Here is a 12,500-nt window from a genome sequence, read left to right as displayed (position 1 = left end):
GGCATCATCAGTCATAGTACCTCCTCAAGGCATAAATCAGGTACCTGATTAGTAAATAAATTGTAAACATTAAGATACATTAAAATGGGAAAGTTACAGTTAAACATTATTAGTTTATAAACACAGTAGTCGGCACCAATGCATAAAATCGCTGGGTATTTTAGCAGAGTCCAGCAGTGGTGATCCGAAGAATAATTGACGCTACTCTTTAGAAAATTATAGGAAATTATAAAGTTTATACATATATTTACATTAAAACAGTTAGGGGAGAAAGGGTATAAAGTATCTGGCATCAATGTTCATGACATAGTTTGACATAACTATACAGTAAATTTATAATATCCAATTGAACAGTTGAGAAATTACACGCTTATATACATATTTACAAGAAAGCAGCTTGGTGAAAAAGGATATAAAATGTCTGGCATCAAGTGCGTCCCGTTGTTTTAGTCATTGGTTGACAATTGCTGCATTAACACATCAGTAATATGCAGAGTGGTCCAACTTTAGATTATAACCACAGGGGGCAGGGAAAAATATTCCACCGTTTTTTCAAGAATGTCGAATGATGTTCTATAGGTAGTCATACTGGAAGTTGTTTGGTTGAAGTCCCGGGTTCACGAATATGGCTTAATAAGTACGGTGAATTTGGTCGGCATGGACGGAAACTCATTGGGTGTCACCGAGTACACGGTGCATTTGAATGGGAACAATTACGGCAGTTATTTGTTAGTAATTGTATTTACTGGGAATATGTTACAGGTTAGAGTCTTTCACTTTTTAGTTCTGTTAACTTCATGTAGCTTTGAATAATATGTGAAAACATCAGTGTGAGATGCTAGTGAGACTTTAAATTGATACTATTCCGTAAATGAAAACATGACGGACCTCGGGACGAAGTTATTGTTTTGTGCTGCTGGCCTGGTGAAATAGAATGGAGTTGCTTATGGTATAATCCACAGTGGAGGGATTAAAAATACATTACTACAGAGTCAGAGCGTCATAGCTGGGATGATGCATCTTTTTCTGTTTGTGAAGAGGAGCCGTAGTGGCTCGCCTTGTTCGTGGCAGTGTGTGCTGGATTCTAGCGTGTTGTTAAAAGTTGTGCTGTATAAAGTGGAAGTTATCTGATGCGTCACTGAGAAGCTTCTTGTTGGCGAGTGATGATTGACTATGAAGGAGGCTCAGCCAGTGATATGTACATGTACATCCTTAGATTTTTTTTGTCGCCCATGAGTTTTACTGAAATGGCATATGGCTTTTAGTGCTGGGAGTGTCCAAGGCCAAGTTCGGCTCGCCGGATGCAGGTCTTTTGATGTGACGCCCGTAGGCGACCCGCGCGTCGTGATGAGGATGAGATTATGATGAAGACGACACACACACACCCATCCCCAGTGGCAGAGAAATTAACCAATTATGGTTAAAATTCCCGACCCCGCCGGGAATTGAACCCGGGACCCATGTGACCAATGGCCAGCACACTAACGATTTAGCCATGGAGCCGAACGTAAGTTTTACTGATAGCCCTTTTCAAAACAATAACTTAAAGGTATTTTTAAGTACAAGTCAACTCGATGCGTACGCGATGCATTTGTTCAGCAATTTCCTGGTGAAGTGCCTCCTTCACGAGCACAGATTCATGTAATTGTAAGTAAATTTGAAACTACTGGCTCAGTGCTCAATAAAAAATATACAAGCACATGAACAGTTTTAGCAGAGGAAAGCTAGATGACATTGGTGTGAAGCTTGAATGACCACGGAATAAATCAATCGCAAAATTGGCACAACAAGTAGGGGTTCGGTTTCTTCTGCACACAGATTTACAAAGATGTAACACATCAAACCCTACAGGTTTACACAGGACCACCGTTTAAAACCTGCTCATCCAGCCACAAGTGTGAGATATTGTGAATGGTATCTTGCATTAACATACAATAGAGGAAAGCGTAATTTTATTATAACCAATAAACCTAGCTATCGCACGTATGGTATTCAGTTCTTTACTTAGGTCTGATTTCGACAATGGAACTTGGAACGCGTGATCAACTAAGCTATTGCAAGTAGCCCATTTGTGAGAATGGGGATGCATAATAAAATCTTCATAGAACGTATTATCAACAAATTTAGACATCGTCCAAATCTAATTTAATAAAAGATAATTCTAGACCTAAGTTATTTTCAACCTTTACCTTTACAGTGTCACCAACTTATTCAAGAAACATAACATTAATATTGCTTTCCGTACCAGCAACAGAAATATGAATATTCTCCACAATTCCAACCTAGTCAACAAATTCAACCCTTTCGCTAAGTCAGGTGTTTACAGGTTCCGGTGCAACGACTGTAACAGTTCATATATAGGGCAAACTGACAGGCACTTTTAAGATTAGATATGCAGAACATCTTCATGCAATCAAATACAATAGGATGTCTGCAGTTGGTCAGCACATTCAGGATTATAAACATAAATTCAACGGAATGGACCAGAACTTAACAATATTGGATACGTTGGGCAAAGGCCCCTTACTAGATATCACAGAAACCTGCTATATACATCTAGATCAATATTTCAACCTGAATCTGAACCTGAACGACATTTCCAAAAAGCCCAGAATTTTATTTGATGTTCTGATTTCAATTCTCAACAATGCTAAACTTCCAAAAAATAGTTTGTTCTTTCAGATTACACATAACATGTTATCACGTTATCCTTTCTCACCACGCCCGCCTGACTCTGCCCCTTCCATTACCCCTCTTCTCCTCCCTCCTGACCCGCCCCTCTCCCTTAGCAATATTCTACGCTTCCAGTAAGCTCTAGCACTTAGTTCCTTGCCACACTCTGTACATACAACAGGCCATTCGATGCAAGTCCCTTACTTAAGTTTTTAATTTCTTGCCCCTTTTTCCATTATTTCATTTTAACTCTCAACTTTCTTGTTCATACTTTAGGCTCCGCATTGGATCGAGAACTTTCTGGCTATATAACTACTCTTCTGTCAGTGCCTGTGCAAGATCCACTTGTTTAAGAACTTTGTATCTTACAGTTTCATCTTATGAACTGATATTACAAGCCACTATCAACCTTACTTTTTTTATCTTATCATCAATGTTTTTGCGGATTCTACATCAGTTCTTACATGTAAATGTTCAATTTTCGCCCAGTGTTTAGTAACGCCACGCTCAAGACTTTTTAACCATTACAAAGTGATCAAGTTTTTAAAAAAATATTTGTTGATATTTTCACTTTCATTTTATAATTTGACCAAGTTATAAATATTGTAAGAATGACTTTTAAGCACCGTCACTTTTTATTTCATCCAATTAATGAATAAAAACCTACAACCTGTTTTCCAGTCAGTGACTGGGTCAGGAATAGAATGAATGAAGCCCCCCCTCTTGCGGCGAGGATAGAAATTCTGCCGGCTGCCGAGGACTGTCGAACTCCTCTGGGGCAATGATGAATGACTGACAGATGAAATTAAATGAAATTGGAGAGAATTGCTGGAATGAAAGATGACAGGGAAAACCGGAGTACCCAGAGCAAAACCTATCCTGCCTCCGCTTTGTCCAGCACAAATCTCTCACATAGAGTGACCGGGATTTGAACCATAAAATCCAGTGGTGAGAGGACGACGCAGTGCCGCCTGAGCCACGGAGGCTTTTTATTTCATTCAATTAATGTTATTTGTTATTAAGGGTCCATAGTATGTATTATTGTTGTCTGATGTGGACAGTCTTTCCCCAGCACAGGAGTCATTTCCTCCAGGCACTGGTCAACAATTAATCCACGAGCAAAATTGTGACAGATAATTGCGCGATATTCACCTTTAGACCACACTGACAACTTGATTTCAATCACACTGCTTGGTAACAACTGGTGTGAAGGTCGCGCCTTGCTGTCCTCTAGACCAGTTTTCACCCCTCTTTATCTCACACCATAACAGGGGTGTCCAGCCAACTGTTTTTGCATGTTGCAAAACTTTCCTAGTGCCCTTTGTACTGTGGAGCAAATTATGGACAGAAAAAGTAGGGAGTGCAGTGTAATATGAAAGAGGAATGTGTATTCATGTGAGTATCTTCATGTTAATTTTTTTTACACGTTTTTTTACAACCTTACTAATTAGGATTTATCATGTATATTAATTAACTCTCTGTGTCTTATCGATGTGACGTATGTTTGTTTTAACAACTAACACCGATAGATTGATACATCCCACGAACTATGCACAGATTGTTGTACTAATAGAACAACCAGAGCTGTAAGCAGAGTGTGACTTTTGTTTTTCACTCAGGGGGTTATGCATGATTACTTTATATATTGATGTGGGTGAATAGCGCGAGTTTAGTAAAGGAATCCTACGTTTGCATTTCATAAAAGTGTATAATAGCATGAAAATAAGTGCAGACTTAAGTGAATATCTGACCACTTTTTCCTCAATAGTTGTAGCCAGTAGCGGAAATGGGTACTCTTGCTCTGTTAACCTCAGTCCTACGAGCTCTCTACATACCTCAGAGCTTACAAGACTACAAATGCCTCGAACTGGACAAATATTGAACCTGATCTGGGTTGTGTCACTATATGTCTCAGGACATTGGCCTACAGTGAATACTGTAAACACGTTTGAGGTACCACATACCGTGCCACATACCTTGCAAAATCTTAATATGCAAAACTACTTTTGAGCACTGTAATAGTCCCATGGTTTGACAATTCTGAGTACCCTCTTAAGGTCAAAACACTTCCAATCTGACACAGGCTACAATAAAATATCAGCATACTTAACCAAAGTTTTTACCTCCACAAAATGCAATAGCAGTTGCAGAAATAGTAGAGGATATAAAATTAAAAAAAATAAAAAACCACACTCACTCTCTCCATTCATGATTTCTCTGAAGAATCCTTTGGCTGGTACGATTATAAAAATAGTTATCCACATAAAAATATAACAGTTGTATAAATACCAATTACTTCTTAAAAACCTGTCTTTTTTTGAGTTGTGTCGCTGTTCACCAGCATGATTTAGATACAGAAATTTAAAACAAAAGGTTTATAATCATAGTGGAGCAGGAACCTAATCGTCCTAAAATTCCTGTTTTATTTTTTATTTTATTAAGTACAATAGTAGACTAATACTCACTCAAAGAATGCATGGTGGCCCCCCTGCTGAATAAACTTTTGCAGCATCAGATAGTAAGGAAATTTCTTTTCATCAAACAGCATTGGGGATGTAAATCCGACAGAGCATATGAGAAATGTCAATCTGAAATAAAATAGTCATATAATTGTTTTAAAAGTTAATGAAATATACAATAACAAAAGTTTAAAAAAATTAATTTTGTGACTCACTTGAATTTGTTAATGGGGGTATCTGGTAAGGATTTAACAGTCAATCCATTCACAAGCAACTCTGTGAGTGCTCCCGCCACAGCTCGTGCTGGTGGTGATGGAACTGTAGTTGTATTTGAAATCTGCTGGCCTCTACGGTGACGAGTAGGTGATCCCACGCACAACTAAAGAGAGAAAAACGTTCATTAAAAGATGAAATTCACTGATTCCATGCAGAAATTGTAAAAATCGAATTTGGAAAAAAATACTTAAGTTGTAAAACTATCAATTACTTCTAAATAGATTTCTGGGAAAGAAGTACCTGATTTAATCTCTTGAAAGAAGACATGATAAACTTCAAGTTTAGCAATTGCCAAAGGAAAGAAACTGTAATTTATGGTTTGTGGTGTAAGTTGCAGTAGTCACATCCCAGTTCATGAACCTTCAATAGCTTAGTGGCCTAGTAAATGGTCCTGAGAGTTGTGATACCACTAACAATGAAATAGGCGCGGGCATGTCGAACAAAGTCTGAGTCAGGGCTCTCTTTATGCTCAGGTGGCAACGACTATACAAACAGTGGTCACTAACCCTTTAAAACCACCGATTCTCACTACAACTACAGTATGTTTAAGTAGGGTAGCATCCTGCTCCACAGAATTTTCACAGAGTATGTTCAGAACATTTTAAGCGAACAATGGACCTATGGGAGTAACAGACTTGCACCTTCCAGATGACAGGTGAGGAATCCCTCGGAAAACACTTGGCAAGTGAAATGAAAATCGATGGGGAGCTATCAATATTAACACATTGCAGACCGGGTTCCCTTCACCCTATGCACAGCCCTGCTCCCCGCCACTTTCTAACTACCTCCAAACTGGAGTGCATGCATTCAAATAAACTGTCAGAACTTCACTAGCCTTTGAAGGACTACTGTGTTTTTTTCTGATGGCCTTCCTGAATAGTCGTTGAAATGCAGGTAGGTAGGTATTTAGTAAAATCTATTTTGGCTCAAAGTTCTTGGAAATATTGGGTTTTCCATTAGGGGATCTGTTGGCCAGTAATCTTTCAGACATGATTTCTTCACCTGCAATATCAATATACACAAAGCAACTTTTTTTTTTTAATATCCCTGCTAGAGATATTAGTCCACTTTAGTGTTTTAGGGGATATGTTATGAGAATGTGAATTCTGCTTATACTAAGTTTGTCTGCTCAGCTACGTACTGAAAAAATTCCTCACCAAACATAAGTGCTGCTACTTGTCCTATGTTTCCAGGTTCATTAGGCCGTACCTTTGTACCGGGAGCACCTTCAAAATCTTCTAGCCTAGGTTCACTTGTTGTCCAAGACCCAGTTGTCAGAAAACACTACATTATTTACAATATTTACACCCGTAACACAATTATCAGGTGTGTTCTGCGCCACGTGAGTTCCACACCTTGAAGATAAGGCTATATCCTCATCATCACTTTAGACATTTCCGTTAGAAGACATTTCATCATCAAACTCGAAATATTCAGCATCACTTGGACAATTGGAGCCTGTATCAGTTCATCCTTTCTAAACATGTACAATCCCTCGGCGTTGCCATCTTGCATGGCTCTTCAAACTTTGTAAACATGTTGTCAGGAAATGCAAAGAAAAGCTATGATATGAAGAATAATCGAAAATAAATGCTACTATCGATTGTGTAAAACGATACATAACAGAATTCCATCACACTTGACCTCCAAATAGTTCCGGTATATCTCAAAAGATAGCACTAAACTTCAGTCTCCTGCTAACACGAGATAACTCGGGACAGGTCCACGACGCTCAGCCAGGGATGGGTCCGCATTGTGTTAATAGCACTTATGGAAGAAACAAAAGAGAGCTGGTTGACTCAGGAAGGAAGATTCTTCTGGATGAGTTAGGAATTAATGATATTCAGTTAAGGGGAGATAATGAATACACAAGTGATTATAAAAGTGCTCTTAAGAGGTGTTAAAATAAGGGCAAAGTGTAGGTTAGGACTGATCATCAGTAATATTACTGCATGCAACACAGTATCTATTACGCATGAAAATGAGTGAATGATAGGGGTAGATCTAGCAGTTTGAGGAATTAGGACGAGAATTGTCTCCGTCTATCCACCATGTCAGGGTGCAGATGAGAAGGATGAAGCACTGAGTTACATCGTAGTCAGGGTCAACAACAAAGTTAGGATAGTGCTAATGGGTGAAATCAATTTGAGAGTTGGAAATAGAACTGTGTAACAACACTAAGTCTAGTGTCGTTACTTCCACATTATGCCCGTGGTTTGGTTGCCTAATGCATTTTTGAAATTTGCATCACCTTTCATCCTACTATTTAATACGCTGTGTGGCGTTCGCTTAGATCGCTAATGTTTCCACTCTTTGTGAAGTTACGACTGTACCTGATTGAATTGTTCTGTATGTGCACTCGTGCACCATCTCTTACCTGTTCTAGGGACGTCTAAGTCTTGCTGTAACATGATTCCATTCTTGCCGAAGGCTGTAATAAATCAGCCTGTGTCAGTTACTGATTGCTCGTTGAATGGGCAAGATGTGCCTCCAGTCCTGTGACTTTTTGCTTCCGATTGAGGCAACTGACTGACTGATCTACAGGGTCGTGATCGACCAGGGCTGAGAGGGATATGTACCTCTCCGTCATTCAAGTTTCCTCAGCAACGTAATTTGATGTGAGCATTATTCTGATTTCCAACTGTGGTGGCGTTGCCTCCAGATAACCCCCGTACCCGGTGATGTTTCTCCATCGTAACATATCCTATAAACAGTAACCTCAAGCCTGCCAGTCATGTGATAAATTGTGAGCCTTGTAGGGCATAAAATGGAGTTTTTGGTTGATGCTTCTAAATATTTTTCAAGATGGCAGGTCCAGATGCCACCTGTGCCTACCCTAATGTGTACACTATGTAATTTTCTACTAGGCATTACCCACTGATATGTTTTTACTGTTATCATTTTTTTTAAGCTTCGGTTACTGCTCTGCAAAGAGGTGGAAAAATTACATTGAAACCTTGTATGAGGATGTAAATCTACAAGAAACTGTAGTTCTTGAGGAAGAAGGTGAAGTAACAGAAGATAATTTAGGCTTCAACATACTGAGAGAGAAATTTGAATTACCTCTACAAAGACTGGAGGACAATAAGGCACAAGGCATTGATAATCTCAAAGCTGAACTCCTAAAGAAAAGCAGACCTCGTATGAAGGAGAGATTGCTTAAACTTGTACAAAACATCTACATGGAAGGAAAACTACCTGCTGATTTTGGAAAAAAAGTGTCATGATCCCTATACCAAAGAAAATGGCAGCAAAATAATGTGAACACTATCGCACTATCAGTTTAGTCGTTCATGCCTCAAAAATTGTCACTAAAATAATATTTTTTAAATTTATTTATTTTGCTAGCGGCTTTACGTCGCACCGACACAGATAGGTCTTATGGCGACGATGGGATAGGAAAGGCCTAGGAGTTGGAAGGAAGCAGCCGTGGCCTTAATTAAGGTACAGCCCCAGCATTTGCCTGGTGTGAAAATGGGAAACCATGGAAAACCATCTTCAGGGCTGCCGATAGTGGGATTCGAGCCTACTATCTCCCAGATGCAAGCTCACAGCCGCGCGCCTCTATGCGCACGGCCAACTCGCCCGGTAAAAATAATATTAAGTTTAATTGAAAAAGCAAATTGAAGAGTATCTGACTGAAGACCAATTTGGGTTTGTTAAAGGTAAGGGTACTACAAGAGAAGCTATACTGGCACTGAAACTCATACTTGAAAAAAAAAGATTAGAAAAAGAACTTATTTATGCTTTGCGGATATTGAAAAGGTTTCTGGTGATGTACATTGGATAAAATTGTTTGAAATTCTTAAAAGCATAGGAGTCCCATATCGGGATAGAAGAAAAATTTGGAATATGCACAAAAATTAAATAGCAGCAATTAAAATTGGAAATGAACAAGAGGAAGCAAAAATAAGGAAAGAAGTTAAACAAGGTTGTGCTTTGTCTCCCATGTTTTTTAAGGCCTACATTCAGGATGCATTGAATAAGGTTTGAGAGGATTTGAATAGAGGAATAAGGACAGAGTGTGAACAAATAAATATGATTACATTTGTAGATGACATTGCCATAGTTGAAGACAGTGAACAACATCTCAAACAAAGTAAGACAAAGACGAAAGTTATGGTCTGCAACAAAAAAAAAGAGCAAACTCAAGTATGAAAATAATGGTGGGCAACAAAACACTGGAAAAAGTTTAGGAATTTAAATATCTCAGAAGCAAAATTACCAAAGAGGAAGAAGCAAGAAGGAAATCATAAGCAGAAATTTACCAGCCAAATTAGCATTTCACAAAAAGAAACATTTATTCACTACAAATTCCATTAATCTTAAATCAAGAAAAAGATTATTGAAAGTGTATGTTTGGAGCATTGCCCTTTAAGGTTGTGAAACATGGATAATATGAAAAGAAGAAAAAAGGTTAAATTCTTTTGAACAATGGTGTTATAGAAGAATGCTAAGGATTAGCTGGACAGAAAAAAATAATGAATGCTGAAGTATTTAAGGAGGTGGAGAAAAATTATACCGCATGGAAAAGTATAAAGAGGAGGAGGACCAGACTGACAGGACATATTTTGAGACACGATAGCCTGTTAAAAGTGGCCTTGGAGGGAATGCCTGGAGGCAAAAGATGTCTAGGAAGACCACGCCTACAATATGTAGGCAAATCATGCCTGATGTAGGACGCAGAAGCTATGAAGAGGAAAGGTAGAAATAGAGTCTACTGGAGAACTGCCACAGACCAAACCATGGATTGAATATTTTAGAAGAAGACTACTCTGCTCTATTATGTAATTATTTTACAAGTTTCATAATTTCCTTTTATTCTGTGTATGTATTTCCCACGGGCCATGTGTCCTGCTCGTATTCTTGTTTTCTTGCCCTTGCTGCTGTTGCCTAGACAGATATTTTAATTCTATTATTACTCCTCCTTTAACCAACTTTTTACCGGAATAGTATTTATTATCATATTCTTTCCTTAGTTTAGGTTATTGGTTTTTATGTTACCTACATGGAACATTTTGGCTTATATCTGCACCTTAGTTAACCTAGATATCCAAATTCTCATAAGTCGCCATGAATTCTCCCTTGTCTACTGTAAAATCATGAACAGTGTTCTCCCCACAAATTTTCATCAGATGGGTGGCAGGAATGAGTGGCCGGGTGGGGAATACTACGTAAAAAATGAATGTGATAAGATTTCAACTCATTCTCCTCAGGGCAATGACAACAATATCAAGACAGGTACATTAACTGCAAAATTGAACTATTTTAGTGGTATCATGAACAAGACATATTTTTAAATTCTAGTGTTCTACACTAACACCAGGACTTACAATCAGTTGCTGTGGAGTGCCATACAGGTTTGTAATGTCATGTGGAATCAAGTGGTCGCATGCGATTGCATTCTAATCCAGGCACTACTCGCACATGACATAACGTGATAGTCAAGATAGACATTTAAACTCCGAAGTAAGCGATACAATTATGCTGACAAAATGAAGATTTATTATTTAAATGAACAGTTTTTCAGTATTTCAATTTTTATAACACTGTTATTGTTTTTACATCCCACCAACTACTTTTCTGAGGGTTTTCGGAGACGCCAAGGTGCCGGAATTTTGTTCCGCAGGAGTTCTCTCAAGTACCAGTAAATCTATCGACACGAGGCTGACGTATATGAGCACCTTGAAATACCATAAGACTGAGCCAAGATCAAACTTGCCAAGTTGGGATCAACCATCTGAGCCACTCAGCCTGTGATTTGCAACATCCAATGACTCAATATGTATTAATATTATGTGACTAGCGCATATCTAGGTTATGTTAAGTGGGCGGTCTATAAAAACGGCATGGCAGTACGCCAATTTAATAGGCCCTAGGGAGAACGATGATAATTTTGAAGTAGACCTCTTCTTTTATAACAATAATATCCACAGCCTGTTTCCAGTGACTCTACTGGGTCAGGAATGGGATGCATGAAAGCCACATATTGTGGCGAGGATAGGAATCGTGCCAGTTGCCGAAGCCAGTCACACTCCTCCTTTTATAGATTACATTTCTGTTCTGCTTTCTTATTTGCCTCATTAAATGTCAGCTGTTCATCTCTTAAGGAGTGTCTTCGATTCCCTCTACCTACTAACTGATTATTCTGTTCTTTCTGTGATTGTTGGTTATATGATAAAACGTATTCTTGTGATATCGGTCATGTTTCCTGTATTGATTTTTATTTTGCAGATGCAATGGTTTGTATAATATAAATTATTTAAATTACCTAGATACTTCAAGATACTCCTGAAGGTTATTGATTATGCTCCTTCAGTTAAGTCATTGGTTCTGATATTATTTAACCTTTCAAGCGGTAATGTCGGAACAAATCGGCATAGCCACATGGCTTCCTAAGTGGCCATGGCGGAACATCCCGTCACCGCATTATAAATGCCGTTCGGCGATGGGTATGACGATTTATTCTGTCGTAGGATCCGAAATGGTTTTCCTTTCTGCATGTATGTCAGTTTCGAACTTTGCCTACAGCAGCAATCTCCTAAAACCATGTGACCGGGCGAAATGCTTTCGCTCTGCACCCAGCTGGCAGCCAGCCAGTATTGGTCACCAGGCTGCTGAGTGTGACAGATAGTGAATTATGGCAGGTCCAAGCAGAGCTCGGAAGCGTTCGCCACAAGAACTGTTTGATTTTGTACACTGTGACAATATGGAGAGCAAGTGTCATCTGATAGTGAGACTAATGTTGAAATGCCAGGAGATAGCGAGTGCAATGGTGAAAGAGACTCAAGTAAACGCAACTGTAGTACTAGCGGTGTATTCAGCTCGGTGTATGGACAAAGGTAGGATCTGAACGGCCGAGATTTACATTTACGGCGCAACCTGGAATAAATGTACAAACTGAAGACGTCAATAATCCGCTAGAATATTTTCAATAGTTTATCACTCCTGAATTAGTGGAACTAATAAGTAGGAAAACCAACCAGTATGCTCGACAGCTTTTAGAAAGCACACCGACCTTGAAACTATATTCAACAGTGAGTCAGTGTACTGACACGAATAAAGATGAAATTATGACTTTATTTGCATTCT

At 38.8% G+C, this 12,500-nt stretch overlaps 1 protein-coding gene across 1 annotated transcript in view; it reads right to left on the bottom strand.

Annotated features, from left to right (window-relative positions):
• HUWE1 (HECT, UBA and WWE domain containing E3 ubiquitin protein ligase 1) overlaps positions 1-12,500 on the bottom strand; it is a 1,366,532-nt gene that overhangs the window by 982,263 nt on the left and 371,769 nt on the right. Inside the window, exons 17-18 of the mRNA XM_068226019.1 lie at positions 5,348-5,511; positions 5,139-5,261 (exon numbers count right to left, since the gene is read on the bottom strand). Coding sequence (XP_068082120.1) covers positions 5,139-5,261; positions 5,348-5,511 — 287 coding nt within the window. The remainder of the gene's footprint in view (positions 1-5,138; positions 5,262-5,347; positions 5,512-12,500) is intronic.

The sequence above is a fragment of the Anabrus simplex genome, chromosome 2 (genome assembly GCF_040414725.1).
Source record: "Anabrus simplex isolate iqAnaSimp1 chromosome 2, ASM4041472v1, whole genome shotgun sequence".
Taxonomy (NCBI): domain Eukaryota; kingdom Metazoa; phylum Arthropoda; class Insecta; order Orthoptera; family Tettigoniidae; genus Anabrus; species Anabrus simplex.
The sequence above is the reverse complement of the archived record's forward strand: the minus strand, read 5'-3'. Positions and strand labels throughout refer to the sequence as shown.